The 19,386-nt window shown below is 45.8% G+C and overlaps 1 protein-coding gene across 2 annotated transcripts in view; it reads left to right on the plus strand.

Annotated features, from left to right (window-relative positions):
- Positions 1 to 18,215, plus strand: part of LOC145394547 (arginine kinase) — a 107,514-nt gene extending 89,299 nt beyond the window's left edge. The window contains exons 1-3 of one of the 2 annotated variants that reach the window (XM_080268384.1): positions 5,644 to 5,723; positions 14,823 to 15,013; positions 17,001 to 18,215. In XM_080268384.1, the coding sequence (XP_080124510.1) occupies positions 14,845 to 15,013; positions 17,001 to 17,905 (1,074 nt within the window). In that variant the 5' untranslated portion in view covers positions 5,644 to 5,723; positions 14,823 to 14,844 and the 3' untranslated portion in view covers positions 17,906 to 18,215. Of the gene's footprint in view, positions 1 to 5,643; positions 5,724 to 14,822; positions 15,014 to 17,000 lie in introns of those variants that run through there. The other variant, XM_080268383.1, reaches the window with a different exon arrangement.
- Positions 18,216 to 19,386: the final 1,171 nt, after the last annotated feature.

Raw genomic sequence — 19,386 nt, forward strand, 5'->3', positions numbered from 1 at the left:
GTAGGGCAGAGTAGGGTAGGGCAAGGTAAGGTAGGGCAGGGCAGGGCAGGGCAGGGCAAGGCAGGGCAGGGCAAGGCAGGGCAGGGTAAGGGTAGGGTAGGGTAAGGGTAAGGGTAAGGGTAAGGGCAGTATGTGTATGAGGTGACAGTATCGACCTTGATCCCAGGCCAAGTACTTCCCTAACACCCTGGCAACGGAGGCGGGGCACAAACCATTACATGAACACCTTGACTCGCACCCACAGCCAGCACCTTCACACCGGGATTTCTATGCTAACTTCTTGAGGTGAATACAGAAAAATCAGACAACGTTCTCGAAAACAAAATAAAACGTTCCCGGGCTGACAGGGTTTAGGGCACACTGTACTGTTTATCAGGCACATGTGAAACCGATTTCAGGGCACATACAATTACTATACGTGTACAACCTTAAGTATTCAAACAGTTACTTTTTGTGGTACATTTTCAATAAGTACTACAAGCACAAAATGTTAATCACTGCAGTTTTTAATATCTATTGGTATTGGTATTTCACTGAGAGAGAGAGAGAGAGAGAGAGAGAGAGAGAAAGAGAGAGAGTGGTTTGATGTAGGAAGACTTGATGGACATTTCCAGGTGACGGCAAATTAAGGCAGACCGCCCTTGGAGATGACACTGAAAAGGAGAAGAAAAGGAGGAAGGAAGGAAGGATGTCGAAGGAAGAGAGTATGTAAGAGGAGCAAGCGAAGAAGCAAAAAGGAGAAAGAGGAGTAAATGAAGAAGCAGAGATGAGGAGGAGGAGGAGGAGGAGGAGGAGGAGGAGGAGGAGGAAGAAGAAGAAGAAGAGGAGGAGGAAGAGATATGATGATAATGATGATGATAAGGTGGAGAAAGTTTGATGTTGAAACAAGGCGTGATAATCCCGTAGAGTTTTATTTCATTTGTTTTATTAATACTTGCTGTATATTTCTGTGTAGTTTTCAATAATTGCCAGTTCTCTTACACATCTTTACACTTACACATACATACATACAAATACATACATATAAGCAAACATACTGTACATACATACAAACATACAGTGCATACAAAAATACATACATACATACGCGTTCTTACTAACACACACACACACACACACACACACACACTAACTGGAACGGAAATTACGACATGCATCCACATACACAATAAAACATAAATTTACATACACACGCGCACGCACACACTTCTTTACAACGGAAATTTACACACACACACACACACACACACACACACACACACACACACACACACACACACACACACACCACACACACACACACCTACTAAAACATTCATTAAGGCAAGGTAAACACATATAGCTCACTCCTCAAGCAGGGAGAGAGAGAGAGAGAGAGAGAGAGACTAATTTCGTCACAGCAGTTACCTTGGTTTTTCTTTTTCTTTCTCTAAATACGAGGGTGAATGTTGGTAGTTTCTCTCTCTCTCTCTCTCTCGGACGTTAAGTAGCGCCTGGTGGTGTAGTGGTCAGGACGCCCCGGTCGGAGTAAGAAGTGGAAAATAAGTGAAAATGTTACATAATTCTTCCACTGCCTCAACAGGCTTGGAATATGCCTACCCCATCCTGTCTCAGTGCCTACGTGACGTGTGTGTACATCCCGACCGCTAAAGTATACATACATACATACATATATACATACATACACAGATACATATATACATACATACATACATACACACATACATACATACACACATACATACATACATACATACATACATACACAGGTACACACATAAATATATATATACACAAATATACGTACAGTAAAAAAAGATGAAGAGCAACAACAACAACAACTAAAGAACACATACAGACATACAGTCAGACAACCAGACACCAATGTTTACACGAGAGAGAGAGAGAGAGAGAGAGAGAGAGAGAGAGAGAGAGAGAATTTATGAGCGTGTAACAATATAGCGTGTAAGTCAGTGAAGTCTACACACACACACACACACACACACACACACACACACACAGTCCTGAAGCCAGAGGAAGGGCTGTTACCTCATACCCATATCTTGCCTTATACCAGCAAGTCTCCATGTTAAATATAGTATACCTTTTATAATACTTTGTGGAAGGCAGGGGCGCCATCATCCACTCACTCGACGTAGTGCTATCTTCAGGGGACTTTAACCTAGGAAACCATTTACTACGCTGGGTGGTAACCATATACTCAAATGACGCCTGGTGGTCTAATAGGCTAAGGCGCTCCAGGGTTTCCATCTGAGAGGTGGTTAGGGTTTAGTAGTCTTAAAATGCGACTCAGGGAAGTGTGAGGCTGGTCACCCTTGCCTTAAATGTCGAGACTGAACAGCCTAACCCAGGGCCCCTACGTTCTTGATGGAAAAAATAAAAAATAAAGATTAGATGACTGCAATGACTTAACCAACACCCCCTTCCACTTTATTCCTCTCTCTCCATGTAGCACTTCTTCCTTTCCTTTCTGTCTTTCTCATCGTCTCCTGCCATCTTTCTCTCTTCTCTCTCTCTCTAAATATGTCTTTCCTTTGCGCTTTCTCTTCATCCTTCCTTCCTTCTATTCTTTCCCTTCAGTTTCTCCTTCCTTCTTTCCGACCTTCCTACTTTCCTTCTTCCTTAACTACCTTTTTTTCCCTTAACTTCTGACCTTCCTTCATCTGTAACCTCCTTTCTCCCGACTGTTCCTCTCTCTCCCTCTCTCCTTGCTTCCATCTTTCTTCTTTCCTTCCCACCCTCCTACCTTCCTTTCCTTGTAATCTTCCTTCCATCCCTCCTTCTTTTGTCCCTTCTTTCCCCCCTTTTATCTTCCGCTCCATCCTTCTTCCCTCAGTCTTTTCCTCCATTCTTTCCTCCTCATTATCCTTCCTTCCCTCTCCTTCTTCGTTTTCTCCATTACACCTTCCTCTCTTCCTTTCTTCTATCCACAGTTCATTTTCTTTCTTACCTTCCTTTCATATCCACTTCTACTCCCTCTTCCACCACTCTTCCTCTCTCCCTCTTGCACTCTTTCCCTCTCTCTCTCTTCTCCACTCCTTCCCTCTCTGTACCTCTTCCTCCACTCTTCCCTCTCTCCCTCTTCCTCTACTCTTTCCCTCTCTCTCCCTCTTCCTCCACTCTCCCTCTCACTGTTCCTCCACTTTCTCCTCATCTCTCCCTCTTCCTCCACACTCTCCCTCTTTCTTCACTCTCCCTCTCTCTCTTCCTCCACTCCCTCCCTCTTTCTCCAGCACTTTCCGTCTCCACATACAGCATCCTTCACACAACACCAATGTATTCCCCTCACCATCACATCACCAGCTTTCACAATATACCGCGTGGGATGTCAGCGTGCACAAGTTAGTTTCAGAGTCATCACAACAATGTCCATTATTTACACAACTTCTTTATTTATACAACCCTGCCGACTACCGCGGAATCTACAGTGTGCATAATATTAAGAAACACGTCAGACATTACGTTATATGTCTTATGAATTATAATACGTGAAGGGATTTTCCTTTTTGCGTCTAAGATGGAGAAATTTTGGAAGGCATAAGAGAAATTCAGTATCTGACTATATATCTTTATCCTATATGTATATTTTTATCTATATATCTATCTACTTATGCATGTATACATTAAAAATATAGGAGACATCGACATTACACACACACACACACACACACACACACGGGCATAGAAACAGACACCAACTACACAGTGACAACAGACACGCACAGTGACAGACAAACACACAGTGACAGAAATAGGCAGAGTTTGACAGACGAACTAGGGACTAACAATACCAGAGACACAGAAAGACAGACACGAGTTTTTAAAATTCGGCAAAATAACGTATCATTCAGGATTTGAACTTCGAAAACTTAAAAAAAAAAAAAAAAACGGTAAATTTGGAACCGTTGCGTCGTCACGAATAACGGTAACGGAATTCTTAGGACCGTTTGTATGTTTGTTTGTTTGAAGGGTGTGATGGGGAAGGGAGAGATTAAGGGAGGAAGTAGGAAGGGGGGTGTTGAGGGAGAGATGGAGGAGGAGGAAAGGGAAGGGAGGGAGAAGGAAAAGGGGGGGTTGAGGTAGGGATGTAGGAGGAGGAAAGGGAAGACAGCTAGATAGATGGACAGTAGATTGAAAGATATGAATGGATAAAACAGATAGACTGGAAGGTAGGTTGGTAGATGAGAGAAAGAGAGAGAGAGAGAGAGAGAAGGGAGAGCACGACTGATAAGGTAAAGGAAAATTAATCTTGAAAACCCCTATATCAGGTCTGCATGAGAGAGAGAGAGAGAGAGAGAGAGAGAGAGAGAGAGAGAGAGAGAGAGAGAGGATTGGTGGGTAGGGAAAAGAAGAGATGGTTGGTAGGAAGGGAAGAAGTCAGAAACATGAGAGGAAGAGGGAAGAGACAGGGAGGGAGAAAAAGACGTAGGTAGGAAAAAGGAAGAGGGGCAGAAGGGAGGAGGAAAGGAGAAAGGGAAGAAAGGAGGGAGAGAAGGAAAAGATGTTTGGAAGGAAGGAAGGGAAGAGTAAAAAACAAGAGAGGATGGAGGAAGATGAGATAATATGAGAGAGGAGAGAAAGGAGGGAGGAACAAGTTGAAGGAGAGATGAAGGAGGGGAAAAGATGAAAGAAGAGGAGGTAGGAAGATGAAGAGAGAGGAAGAGGAGAGGAAGAAGGGGGAGAGGTGAAAGAAGAGGAGGTTGGAAGATGGAGAGAGAGGAAGAGGATAGGAAAAAGGGGGAGAGGTGAAAGAAGAGGAGGTTGGAAGATGGAGAGAGAGGAAGAGGAGAGGAAAAAGGGGGAGAGGTGAAAGAAGAGGAAGTAGGAAGATGGCGAGAGAAAGAGGAAAGGAAGAGGGGAGAAAGGGAGGGAGGAGTGGATGGAGAGAGGGAGGAGAGATGGAGAAAGAGAAGGGGGAGAAGAGAAGTAAGACCAGGAAGAAAAAAAGGGAGGGGGGTAGAGAGGGAGGGAGGCAGTGCATACATGGAATGAACTGCATGTCAGGAGAGAGAGAGAGAGAGAGAGAGAGAGAGAGATGCGAAGCGATGTAAAATGAAAGTAAATGCAGTGTAGGATGTATGAGACTGAAATACGTGCAGGAGAGGAGATGGAGGAGGAGCCACAAGAGAGAGAGAGAGAGAGAGGGAGGCAGTAGTAAAGTGGTGATGTGGATCAACACTGCTTGCCACCGGTCGCATTGTCGCATCTCGCATCCCTTGAAGTTTTATTCTTATTACTCTTTCCTCTTATCGGCTCCGGTCCTCACCCCTCCTCGGCCGGGTCTCGACTCTGGTCCTCGTCGGTCTCGGAGTCAGGCTGGGTAAGACAAGGGAGCCATATAAAAATAAAAGGTTCTAAATATAAGATGGTGGTAGGGTGAAGGCCAGGATTGGTGCCGGCCCTCTGACGTCATCGACCCATGGCGGCTCACCCTCAGATGCCGGTAGCTGTATTTCCCGTATTTTATAAAGTACTGTTTGTTTAGGCCACATCACTATGAATATATGTTCCAGGTGCATAATAAATCATATCTGGGGTAGGGAATAGTTAATTAGTCGTTAGGAAAGGTGAGATTTACGAGAGAAAGCGAGTTCTGGAGCCACACCTTTGAACCGGCAGGACACGCCCCCCGCGCCCGCCTATATATACCGGAAAGCCGGCACAAGCTCCACTCGCCGTTGAGTCGAGGAGAGGTTTGGACGGTACGTGGCCTGCTCAACACACACTACATTACATACTACTACCTTTGTGAATCATCCCTCCCTAGCCCACCGAAGTGATTGTTTTAGTGTGTCCTGGTGACTGTTGTAAATGTGATAGTGTCGTGAGAGAGAGGCACTGTGCTCAAATCGTGTTCAAAAATTACGTGAGCCGGCTGATCAGTGCACCGGCGGGCATTGTGGAACGGCATTGAATTGTCATCAATAACGTAAACTGAAGTGCTCAGGGGAGTACTGTGAAAATCAGATTTATACATTTATTGGTTTGTCAAAAAATTCATCACTTAAACAGTAGCTTCGATTTATGCAATTATTTTTGTATGTGGAATTGAAGTAACGTTAATTTTGGAGGTGATAGGCCTACTTAGCTTGGAAAAGTTTTGAATGTTACTTTAGTAGTTTATTGCCGGTACTTCTGAGCAAAATTAAAATGTGAACAACTGTTTGATGTTCACTTTCTGTACCAAGTAAACTTAATGTGAACCGAATCATTTTCAAATATTACCCCAGTGCCACACCCCCTCACCGTATCACTAATGTTACCATAAAATTAAATTGTGGGAAATGTATTGCCCTGGCCTGCCCTGGGAAATATGTGGCCTACTTCAGGGTGGGGAGAGGGAGGGGACGTAGGCCTAACACCCAGCTAGGCCTACGTCACGAATGTAGCCCTGACATGACGTTGTATTTAGACCTAACTTATAACCTATCAAACCTCATCATAGGGTGGTGAAAGCGGTCGAGATGAGATTAGTATTTAGGCAACTTTATATTTTGTATTTATATTGAATGTACTAGTGAAAAAAAATTACCTCTAAGACGTAATTAGTGGAGGTAAGTAGTATGCTAATGTTAAGTGCATGTAATTTGCAGAGTAGTACATCTGACCAAACAGATCATTTAGTGAAAGTGGTTTTAAGCGGCTGCAACTTTTTTTTTTGTATGTGTGTGTGTGTGTGTGTGTGTGTGTGTGTGTGTGTGTGTGTGTGTGTGTGTGTGTGGCGATAGGTTAGGCAAGTACAGTAATTTACGATCCCTTACGAGAATTGAACCTTGCGGGAATATTTCGTAACCTAAGATATTTCGTAACTTAAGAAATCCCAATAAAGGCCATAAGGGCGAAGTTCACGATGCCGGCCACTGCACTCTCCCCCTTGACACTGCAGCCGGCTTGTCAATTTTTTTACGGTAGTTTGTCGCGAAAGTTTTCTTGCATTAAATTTTTTGAATCCCGGCTATTATACCTTTTTTTTCTTTTTTTTAGGGATATAAACAATTGGATTTATAATTTTTTTTTGCATGTTTGTACACTTCCATACTAATCCTGTCCACTTGGTTTTTTTCCCTTATTTCGTGCTTTAAATTTGTTTTTGAATCCCGGTTAAAATGAACTGTTGGTTTTGTGGTAGGGATATAAACCAGTTGGATTTACAAGAATTTTGAATGTTTGTACAATTCCATGTTTCTTAATCCTGTCCACTTGTTTTTTTCCCCCCATGTTCCTGGCCTAAATCCACCTCGTAATAACCTCCAGAGTATATTATTTTCAGACTAGCCCTTCCCATTTATGATACTGTGAAAATAATGACGAAACATGGAAGTGGGAAAATGTGTGCAGTTAGGGAGGGTCTGGGCTTGTCTGAGGGGGAAAGGAAATAGCTAAGGAGTGGCTGCTTTGAATATTAGGATTAGGGTATCATTTTTTTTCCTTTTTTTTTTTCATTTTTGCCCCTTTGGAGTTCGCGCCACACCCAGACTTATAATCGCTGGACGTACCCAACAGCCACCCACACACGCATCCTCAAGTACTGTACCATGGTTACTGTTGCCCACATACAAACCTCCTAGTTACTCCAAAACTGATACTTCTCTCTCTCTCTCTTTGCTAACTCTTGCACTAAGTCTCCACGTCTACTGCTGCGCCACTCACCCTTCCCAGAATCCTACCACAAGTAAAACAACGCTACAAAGACCGTGCAACCACACACACCCCTACTTCATACTACCTACCCACCTCAACTACCACATACAGCTAACGACACACTGAATTCACACTTACACTGCTCTTTATACCTCCACATCTCACTGCAGTTACATCACTCCTACGTCACATTTGCCATACATGCTCCACAACACACTAGTCCAAACCCTTACATTACCACTGTCGCCAACACTAGCACAACTACCACACGCTTACACTACACTACCACGCCCTCACACTCCACTTACCACAGTCACCACCACCACGCACCACCATAACTAAAACAACTATCACAGTCTAAACACGCTACTTCACCCTCAACATGACAACCACCACAACCACATATCCTATCCACATCACGCCACAAGTCACACCACCACACACTCTTAATCCATGACAAGTACCACATCACACCACAACCGCCACACCACACTTATTCCATTCACATCACGCCTCACGTCACACCACCACACACCCTTAATACTAGAATGAGATAAGGATAGCAAAGAAGAGCCTTTTTTTGCTATCCTTATCACATTCTAGTAGTTCAATTAATCTTCTAGAGCTGCCTAGCAAGGGCCAACCGGCCTTACTGCAGTTATCTTCTCTTATATTCTTATGTCTACCACAGCACACCACTACAAACGCACGACATCCATACTCCATCCACGTCACCACTGCACACCCTTACACAATCACATCACACCACCACAACCACATCCTACCCTGCCACCACTCCACCACCACCACCCTCTAGTCTAGTCAGAGAGTATAAACCTCGTCACTCACAACTGCCTGACAAGGATAACCCAGCACCCTGACCTCCTTTGTCACCCTCTCCTCCCTACTGGCCGGCTTCATGTTACCTTGAGATTTTTCGAATATTGTATAGTTCGTGTGATGCTGTTTTCGTATTTCATTTAATTTTATGCATTTCAGTAGCTAATTTTTCGTGTCCATATTTTGACATTTTTCCTGCATCGTTAGGAATATTTTATGGTCAGTGGTAGTAAAGATGAACACCGGGATTGTAAAGTATATGTGCAAGGTGTAAGGTATAGTTACGGTGTTAATACTTTGATTACTTAAACAATGGTAGTAGAGCATCGTGGTTGTAAAGGAATAGCACTTAACACATTGGTATGGGCACATAGGGAAGGGCTCCTATACGTGATGTGCAGGCATGATACTTTACACTTATAATGCAATGGTAGTAAAGTGTGTGCCTCGTGGTTGTAAAGTTGCCGGTTAGTGGCGCCGTAACTCCCCCCACTCCCTCCATTCTCTCCCCTCCCCTTCCTCCCCCCTCACACGCATCTAACCCTTCTCCTCCCCCCTCACACGCATCAAACCCTTCTCCTCCCGCCACTGGCCATTCTCTTATCCATTGTCTTATTTTCTCATATTTTCCTCATCGCACATTGTACCCTCCCACTCGACTGTCTCTCTCTCTCTCTCTCTCTCTCTCTCTCTCTCTCGACCACTTCATTTCTCCATTACCTTCTCTCTGACATTTCCCTTCTTACCCACATTCTCCTTTTCTCAAGCTTTTCCTTTTACCTTCGTGTCTCCTTTCTCCCTCCCCTGTACCTCTCCACCCCTTTCTTCCCTACTTATTCCTCCCGCTTCTTTGCATATCCCCTCTCCTCCCTCCCTTCTTTGCATATCCTCTCTCCTCCCTCCCTTCTTTGCATATCCCCTCTCCTCCCTCCCTTCTTTGCATTCCTCCTCTTCTCTCTCTTCTTTGCATTCTCCCTCTCCCTTCTTTGCATTCCCCCTCTCCCTTCTTTGCATTCCCCCTCTCCCTTCTTTGCATTCCCCCTCTCCCTTCTTTGCATTCCCCCTCTCCCTTCTTTGCATTCCCCCTCTCCCTTCTTTGCATACCCCCTCTCCCTTCTTTGCATACCCCCTCTCCCTTCTTTGCATTCCCCCACTCCCTCCTCCCTTCTTTGCATTCCCCCACTCCCTCCTCCCTTCTTTGCATTCCCCCACTCCCTCCTCCCTTCTTTGCATTCCCCCACTCCCTCCTCCCTTCTTTGCATTCCCCCACTCCCTCCTCCCTTCTTTGCATTCCCCCACTCCCTCCTCCCTTCTTTGCATTCCCCCTCTCCCTCCTCCCTTCTTTGCATTCCCCCTCTCCCTCCTCCCTTCTTTGCATTCCCCCACTCCCTCCCTTCTTTGCATTCCCCCACTCCCTCCCTTCTTTGCATTCCCCCACTCCTTCCCTTCTTTGCATTCCCCCCTCTCCCTCCCTTCTTTGCATTTCCCCTCTCCCTTCTTTGTATTCATCCTTCCCCCCTCCCTTCTTTGCATTCACCCTCCCCCCCCTCCTCCCGCATCTGTCTGGTTGTCGCCGGCTGTGTAATGGAGGTAGGGGGTGGGGGGAGGATGACAGGCAGGCAGACAGTACAGGGGATGGGGGTAGAGGAGAGAACAAACGAACAATGTGCAGAGAAGGGGGAGTGGGGGAAGGCGGCGGAGAGAGAGCTGAGGGGGAAGCCTGAAGGTTAAACTTGACTGGGGGGAGGGAGGGGGGGGAACAACGTGCTGAAGGGGAGGGAGCTTGATTGGAGAGACGGGGAAAGGGGGGTAGAGAGAACTGGTGATGTTGGGGAAGGAGGAAAGTAGGTAAGAATCGACAGGAGAGAGAGAGAGAGGGGGCATGGAGAAGCAGTGTTGAAGGGGAGAACAGACGGAGAATGTGAAAGAGATGGGAAAGGAAGACTTACTGAAGATGGGGTGAGGGGAGGACAGACTGACAGCTCGCAAAGGAAATGTGGGGGGAGGGAGAGAACAGACGGACAATGGGGAGAGACGGAGGGAGGGAGAGAGGGAGACAGACATCGTGGAGAGGCTACGTGCAGGAGGTAACACGTGGTGGTTTGGTCACGTGAGAATTGTAATTTTGACCACTAAAAGGTTAACATACTGGTCAGTTGTAACGGGTATGGTTACGGCGAGGGTAACAAGCAGATGTTCCTTTCAAGCTGAAGAGTTTTTGTGGTTATTGAAAATGTTACTGATCTCACAGGAATGGGCGTAATGGTTTTGTCTTACCCATTGCGTTAGTGCCTTTATTTCGATGTTTGTTACCTGTACCTGACGCTTTTAAATGCTGACACTTAACTGGTTATTTTTGCAGTCTGACGTAAAACTAATTTCACTCTTAATGCCTGTTGACTTAGTGATGTTACCCCTCGTTCATTGTTAGATAAAAGCCTGTTAACGGGTGATAAGGTCTGTTACCCCGCGTTCAGGATGCCTGGCTTGAATTACTGGCGCTTCCTGTTGCCGCCTCAATGGAACAGTCGTCTGCACGTTCCTCAGGCCGTTCCTAGTCTTATGTGGTCGTTCTTTTATGCCAACACTGATTGCCGTTCTTTCAGTATTTGCCGTTCTTTCAGTATATCAGCCACTTTGTGAGCAGTTGTCATTCGAACTCACTAGCTTTTAATATTGTTCATCTTTTCTATCTAGCTTGTCATAGTTTAGCGGTCTTTTATTTACTTTTCGTTCAGTCGTTCCTCTCAAGACAGTTCAGAGTTGCCGTTCCTCCAGTTAACGTTCAGTAAACCTATCCTTTCTTGTTCTTCCCAGTGTTTATCTTGTGCTCTTGTAATGGTGATATGAGCTGATAAAAGCCCTTGTCTTTAGCTTAGGCCAGTGTTATCGTGGCGAGGTAACTGACAGCGTTATCAGGCCTGCATAACTTGAGACCTGGAGATGTATTTGGGTGTTGCGAAGGGGTGTGGTTGATGGATGAATGGATGTGGAGAAAGGATGGATGTAGAGGGAGGATGGCTGGGTGGATTAAACGATGGAGGGATGGTTAAATGTTGAGGATGGTTGAATGTGACTGTGTATACGGAGAAGGGGGATGGACGGTTCAGTGAATGTACCGGGAGTATAGAGATAGATTAAAAAAAAAAAAAATGTAGGCTACATGGGGAAGGATAAGTTATACAGAGGAATAGTTGGACGCGATAAGCTTCGATGGGAAGGAATGCAGTAGCAAGGGATTGTGAGAGATGGATATGGAGGATGGAGGATTGGCTGTAGAGTAGATGGTTTGAAGGATAAGGTCTGGGGAGACGGGATGGATGATGGGATGTGGTAAGATAAATATAGAGGAGGGATGGTTAGACTGATGGATATGGAGGAGGGATGGTTAGACTGATGGATATGGAGGAGAGATGGTTAGACTGATGGATATGGAGGAGGGATGGTTGCATGTGGAGAGTGGATGGTTGGTTGGGGAGGGTGAAATGCACATCTGCTTTGACTCTAAAATTCCCCCTTCCTCTCCCCCTCACTCGTTTTCTCCCCTCCTCCCCGTCCTGTTTTTGTCATCCTTTTCCCGCCTTATTCTGTTCCCATCCCTCTGGTCTCTTCATTCTTTTTTCCCTTCAGTCTTTCGTTCCTCTCAGCTTTAAGGACAGCGGACAGCATCATACGTAATGGTCCGTTCTGGGCTGTTATTGAAAAGACAATCTGATACAGAGATGAAGATAGGATTAGCGTTGCCTCTGCTTTTCTCCCTTTACTTCCCTCCTCAGCTCTTCCCTCCTTACGTTCTTTCCCACTATTATCATTTGTCCCTTCAGTACATCCTAACATCCATTCTTTATTCTAACCTGCGTTCTCCATTTATTCCTCCCTTCCCCTAATCTGCATTCTCCGTCTGTTTCTCCCCCCGTCTCCCTCACAATCCCACATTCCCTCTACCTTCTCTCCTCCCTCCTGCATTCTCCCTTCTCCCCCCCATCACCGCCACATCCGCCGCTAGTGGCAGGCGTTGCCACTTGTCCTGCGCTCCGCCTTGTACTCCAAAGAATACAACCGAGAAATGAAAGTGAAATGCATTGCGAAAGACCTTTTATTCATCTAACGTAGAATGTTGAAGTGAAATACGTTAATGCATGGACTGGCATGCATCTAGAAGTAAACCCTGAATGGTGAAATTAGGGAAGGCCACTGAAAACACCCTTGCATCGAAACCCACTGCTGAATAGTGAAAAACATCAATAAAGGTCATAGAGTTTCTAAACTAAATAGAGTACATTATTAAAGACTACTGTTCATCAAAATATTGGGTAGATACCGGTAGATATTGACATTTGTGGATCTTAATTTTGCATTTGGACCTTCAAAGTAATTAAAATGAAATAATAAGTCTACGGTGAATGGGTGGCCATTTTGTATAAAGGAATTATATTGTGTAGGGGGTATGTTATTTTTCGTAATGACTGGCATTTAAAAGGGAGTAGTTAATGCTTTGGCCAATTAAGTTTCATTACAGCCCTCCCGCACTCCCTCCAGCCCCATTACGCCACTCCTGCCCCTATTGGCTCACTCCCCCCTCCGTCTCCCCCACTCTTTCCTCCCCTGATGATTCACCGCTGGGGAGGGAGCTGTAACACACACACACACACACACACACACACACACACACACACAGAGCCGTAGCCATAACATTCCTCCCTAACCCTCTACCCACTCACCATCCCGTTATCAGCGATTGGCATCACTATTATTGCGTTCTACCTGATAAATATCCCGTAAAGTTGGTGTACTTGTAGCTATGTAACGGCAGAGTCTCTTGTAACCTAGTGAGTGTTACATTGTGTGTTATATCGGGGTTGGGTGGTTTCGGACGCCCTCTTGTTCGGGCCTCTTCCTCCCTTATTCCTCCCGTATCCCTCCCCCCCTCCTCTCTCTCTCTCTCTCTCTCTCTCTCTCATACTTCGATCCCTGTTTTTTTTTTCTCTACCATTTTTTTTTTTCTCCCGCCTCCCTCCCTCCTTCACAACTCCTAGCCTCCCTAGTAATGCTTCCTCCCCAGCTCTTATGCTCCCTTAGCCTCTCACTTTGCATCGATTCTCCTTTGTACACTACTTCCCCTTCTGTTACCCTCCCCTTTCCCACCTCCCTCTCTACTTCCTCCACACCTACTTCTCCCCTTACACCCCTCCCTCCTTCACTATCTCTACCCTACCCCTTCCCTCTCACTGTACCCTCCCCCCTTCCCTCTCATTCTACCCTCCCCCCTTCCCTCTCATTCTACCCTCCCCCCTTCCCTCTCATTCTACCCTCCCCCCTTCCCTCTCATTCTACCCTCCCCCCTTCCCTCTCATTCTACCCTCCCCCCTTCCCTCTCATTCTACCCTCCCCCCTTCTCTCTCATTCTACCCTCCCCCCTTCCCTCTTACTCTACCCTCCCCCATTGCCTCTAACTCTACTCCGTCCTTCCTTCCCTCTCACTGTACCCCGTCCCCCCTCCCCCTCTGCTCCATTCCCTCTTCCTCTCCCTCTCTACTCTACTCCCTCCTCCCCCTTTCTACTGTACTCTCCTCCTCCCCCTCTCCCTCTCTGCTCCCCATCCCTTTCCCAGACCTTGAACTTGAACATGGACGGAGGGGTCACGTGATAGGAGGGGCGGAGGGAAAGGGAGAGCTGGAGTGAGATTACTTAGGGCTCGCTTTCTCCTCTCTCTCTCTCTCTCTCTCGTGGGAAACTTGGCTTGGTGTTTGGTTACGCCGGCAGTTCCCAAGTTGTGTGTGGGATAATGGAAGATGAGTTGGTTGAGCCACATAAAACCACATCCTAGAAAGAGTTTGGGAGAGAGAGAGAATTAGAGAATTTTGGTTGTGCTTAATGAATCTACACCAGGTTACTAGTCACGAAGAGGTGCTGTGGAAAGCTAGAACTGTAATGATGCTTTATTTTGCCATCTGAGTTACGTGAAATAACCTGCAAAAAGGGCTAACGTTTGGTAAAGTTCAGGTGAAAAACATGTTAAATATTTATAATGGCATGGTATCGATCGGTCTCATGCTGTACTATAACACTGAACACATCTATTATTTGTGTGGTCAAAATTTATTAGCCATGGTAGTGTAGGTATTCGTTGGTTGAATGTTTGAAAAATGTTTACGTAGGTTTTAATGTAATGAAAGGGTTGCGACTTATTTTCGCTGTGGTATAGTTGATTAGCTCCTCTCTTCACGTTAATGTTGCTTTTGTTACATGGAATTACTTTTATTGTTCAGTCTGTATGATACTGACAGTTTGTTAATGTAGATCCTTTCTATCTTCCACAGCCAAGAACTAAGCACGACCAAGATGGCGGACGCAGCAACCATCGCTAAGCTGGAGGAGGGCTTCAAGAAGCTGGAGGCTGCCACTGACTGCAAGTCTCTGCTCAAGAAGTACCTCACCAAGTCCGTGTTCGACCAGCTCAAGGCCAAGAAGACCTCTCTTGGTGCCACTCTCCTCGACGTCATCCAGTCCGGTGCGTCGACAAACTTATCTCCTTCAAAACAGTAGTCTCTTCAAAACGTATACTTTGAGTGTTAGTTCTGAGGCAGGAATAAACGTCTGATAATAAGTATTTGCGTTATTAGCTACTTGGTCAGCGTGTAGAAGGAATGTTCAGGTTTTTTCAAGTATATATGCCTTGCGAAAAAGAAAATCGGTGTCACTCATTTTTTAAAATTCTATCGCCTAGGTGAATATACTTTTTGGAGCCGTTTAAGGGTTAACAAGTTTATTGGACTTGATTATGTAAGCCGGCGGGAGATAAGATAGAAGATTCTAGAACAGGTTTGTGTTATCAGGGCAGTGGTGATAGGAGTGGGCAGAATTGAGAGGCGTAGCGTGGGCAACAGTGATAAGTGATAACGCTGGGATGGGGGGGGGGGGTGCACCAGTCATTGGATCTCTTCAGTCCGAAGATGTATTTTTGTGTAATTTTAATTAGGCGGAAGGTCTTGTCCTTTTGCAGCTTATTTAACGTGGGTCAGTGGCAAAAAGGATATCCCATAGTGCTTTTTCGTCACTGGCATCATATTTCTGAATTAATGAGACTACTTTTACATCTAAAGTGAACAGTAAAGGTTATTGTTGCTACCTCGAGACGATTATATTCAACATGGGGAGGAACAAATCACTGAAGGGCTGTATCTAACTCATCCAGTTTTAAGTAAGCTGAATAAAGTCGTTTGGCAGTAGCATGATTTTTTTTTTAAATAGGAAAACCAAGGCCGTCTGCAAACTATTCGTCCCTTCCAAAGACGGGGGTTAAAGAGAATGTGTATGGAGAGGGTAGAGGCGTAAAGTAGATTTATATATAGAATGGATAAAAAACCAATTTTAACGTAGAAAAAGTATACACGAGACTAGAAGAGAAAATAAAAGGGGTAGGAACGAAGGCGATAGTGGAGAAAAAGTAATCACAAAAAGGGTGGGAAAGATACGAGTAGGCCTAGAAGTGAAGAGGGTGAGAGAAGGGTACTCCGTGGTCTGAGGGGGTCTGTGAAGAGGGGGAGAGAGCTGCCACTGAGCTTTAGTCTGGCCGAGCGACACTATCTGGAATCAATACCTTAGTTCTCCTTCTCTCCACTGTTCTCACACGACCTACATACGCACCCACGGAATACTAAAACACACAACACATACATTAGTGTATATAACGTACACTTAACATTCATACACCGTTGACATTCATACACAGGGATAGGGGCATCCACGCGCGCGATCGTTACATTCCCGTACACACGATAGTGAGTCACGTACCTATGTTGATCTTCGTAACCATGTTAACACGCACACGCTGGTAAACGCGTGTACGCATCCGCTACAGTGAGAACCATGCTTGGTCGTTACATTCCCGTACACAATAGGTAGTCACGTACACACGATGGTGAATACCTGTTAAACACACGCACATGGTAGTAAACACGTACAATCTCAGTACATTCACATACACGATCGTTAAAGTAGATTTTTCAAGTTAAGAAATACTGCAAAATAGTCGTCGTAATAAAGGGGCGTGTTTCGTACCCTGGCGTGTTCGGGACTACACTAGGCAAGTCTCGAACCTCTACACTGAAAGGGATTTGAGAGTAACAGCTTAGGATTTTATCCTCCCGTATGTAACACGGTGTAGGCCTTAATATTAGTTGGTTCATTTGCATGGAATGTGAAATTTCGCCATTCCACCCACTGCATAATTATATTCACCTTGGAGGCTTTTTGAAGTGGAGGTCTATATTTAATTCAATTTTACTACTAGGGAGCTTTAAGCTAAATTAGTTTGCTAGCAGTGAGAAATTATTGTAGTGAAGGGGTTAATTTTTGTTTTATGTAAGAGTTTGTCGTATTGTTAAGGATATATTAGTAATTTAATTAATTCAGGGAGTTGTCCGTATAGTATTACTGTAAAAAGATTTTTTGTAGATGCGTCATACTGTACTAACAAGTGTGTTACTTTACAACAGGTGTGGAGAACTTGGACTCTGGCGTGGGTGTGTACGCTCCCGACGCTGAGGCCTACACCATGTTCGCCCCCCTCTTTGACCCCATCATTGAGGACTACCACAAGGGCTTCAAGCAGACCGACAAGCACCCCCCTAAGGACTTCGGTGACGTCAACCAGTTCGTCAATGTGGACCCCGAGGGCAAGTTCGTGATCTCCACTCGCGTCCGCTGCGGCCGCTCCATGGAGGGCTATCCCTTCAACCCCTGCCTCACAGAGGCCCAGTACAAGGAGATGGAATCCAAGGTTTCCTCTACCCTGTCCAGCCTCGAGGGTGAGCTGAAGGGCACATACTACCCCCTGACCGGCATGAGCAAGGAGGTGCAGCAGAAGCTGATCGACGACCATTTCCTGTTCAAGGAGGGTGACAGGTTCCTGCAGGCCGCCAATGCCTGCCGCTTCTGGCCCACCGGCCGTGGCATCTACCACAACGACAACAAGACCTTCCTGGTCTGGTGCAACGAGGAGGACCACCTGCGTATCATCTCCATGCAGATGGGCGGTGACCTGGGTCAGGTGTTCCGCCGCCTTGTCCACGCCGTCAACGAGATCGAGAAGAGGGTTCCCTTCTCCCACCACGACCGCCTGGGCTTCCTGACCTTCTGCCCCACCAACCTGGGCACCACCGTGCGCGCCTCCGTCCACATCAAGCTGCCCAAGCTGGCCGCCAAGCGCGAGAAGCTTGAGGAGGTTGCCGCCAAGTTCAGCCTGCAAGTGCGCGGCACCCGCGGCGAGCACACCGAGGCTGAGGGCGGCATCTACGACATCTCCAACAAGAGGCGAATGGGTCTGACTGAGTTCCAGGCTGTTAAGGAGATGCAGGACGGCATCCTTGAGCTCATCAAGATCGAGAAGGAGATGCAGTAAAGACTGGCTCCTCCCTCTATGGGTGAGGGCGAGCCGGGCTCTGCTGCGGGGGAGTGGCGCCCACCTCTGGCCCGGGGGCCCGGGGGTTGGGGGGCGCCGGCTGGACACGGTCAGTCAGGGTGTGAGTGAGGTGCGGCAGCGGCCCGACCACATGGACACGCCAACATTCCGGCATCTACCACGGCCGCTACCAAGCCACGCCACGCCACGCCAGGTCCTGTGGCCTTGTACATAACATCACTACACACCTGGCATACTACACCAAACTGTTATCACATTATTATTACACAAATAAAAACTTTAAACTATATTTCAATGCCCTTTCCTAACCCTGAAATCATTTATAACCTGCGGTGAAGGGGAAAGTATTGCATCGTACGTCAGGCTTGCTGCTTGACACGTAGGGTTCTAAAAGATGAAGCAGCAACGGAAACTGAGACAGATCTATCGAGAAAGTATGCACAATACTAAATGTAATTATTAAATACGGACTGGGGGGGGGGAGGGCTTTTGGGTTGTAAAATATCGCACAGTATCCATTTACCTTTACCGAAGTGCCGGTCATGTGACTTTACGGCCATGGAGCGCCATCTTCCTCTATCCTCGGCTATCCTGATTAACTCCACATTGCTGATTCTTGTAATTCGCTGCTTATGCAAACCATATACTTTAATCGCTGTCTTCTTTCTTTTTTCCTTCTATTCTTCCAAGTAAATATTTTCAAGTTCTTTTATAACATGTCCCAAAAATTCCATCTGCCTTTTCCATATAGTCTTTCATCATTTCTCTTTCCACACCTGCCCTTCTCAAAACTTCATTTGTTACACTTTCTATCCATGATAATCGCATCATTCATCTCAAAAACCGTATCCATTAGAAATTCCTTAACATGGCCCCGTGAAGTTTGATAAATGCACATGAGAATAAAAGTTAGACTGGATCAGATAATACAGTATATCGACATGGTGGGTTTGGACGTAGTCAAATACAGCACTGCATCCATAAAACATGATTCTCACACCTGCATGTAAACGTGACGAGGTATTGGTGATTATTTTACACTTAGAGATGCAGCTGCCACGACGTTGCATCTCATGTTTTGTCGTTCCCTTATTTACTCTTATCCTCTTTCATCTTATTCTTTAATCCTCTCGTCTTAAGGTATGACCATTTTTTTTTTCTCTTTATACGCTCCTTTATCCTCGTAGTCTTGTATCCTTTTATTCTATTTTTGCTGTTTTCTCCTTACCTCCCCCCCCCTCTCTCTCTCTCTCTCTCTCGCCGGTAACTAGATGGCAGACCCCATTTGTCCATATAACCCTTCTAAATTAAACCAGACAACTACCATAAGATATTGACGGAACCGAAGACACAGCTGTTACTAATGCAGATCTTAACACTTCATGTATACCTGATAAGCCCTGAATTAACACAAGACATGCTGTGTTGGCAAGAAAAAGTTCCTTAGCACCTCTTTCTTA

This window comes from Coenobita brevimanus, chromosome 27 (assembly GCF_032717465.1).
Source record: "Coenobita brevimanus isolate Jiangsu-jjx chromosome 27, ASM3271746v2, whole genome shotgun sequence".
NCBI lineage: Eukaryota > Metazoa > Arthropoda > Malacostraca > Decapoda > Coenobitidae > Coenobita > Coenobita brevimanus.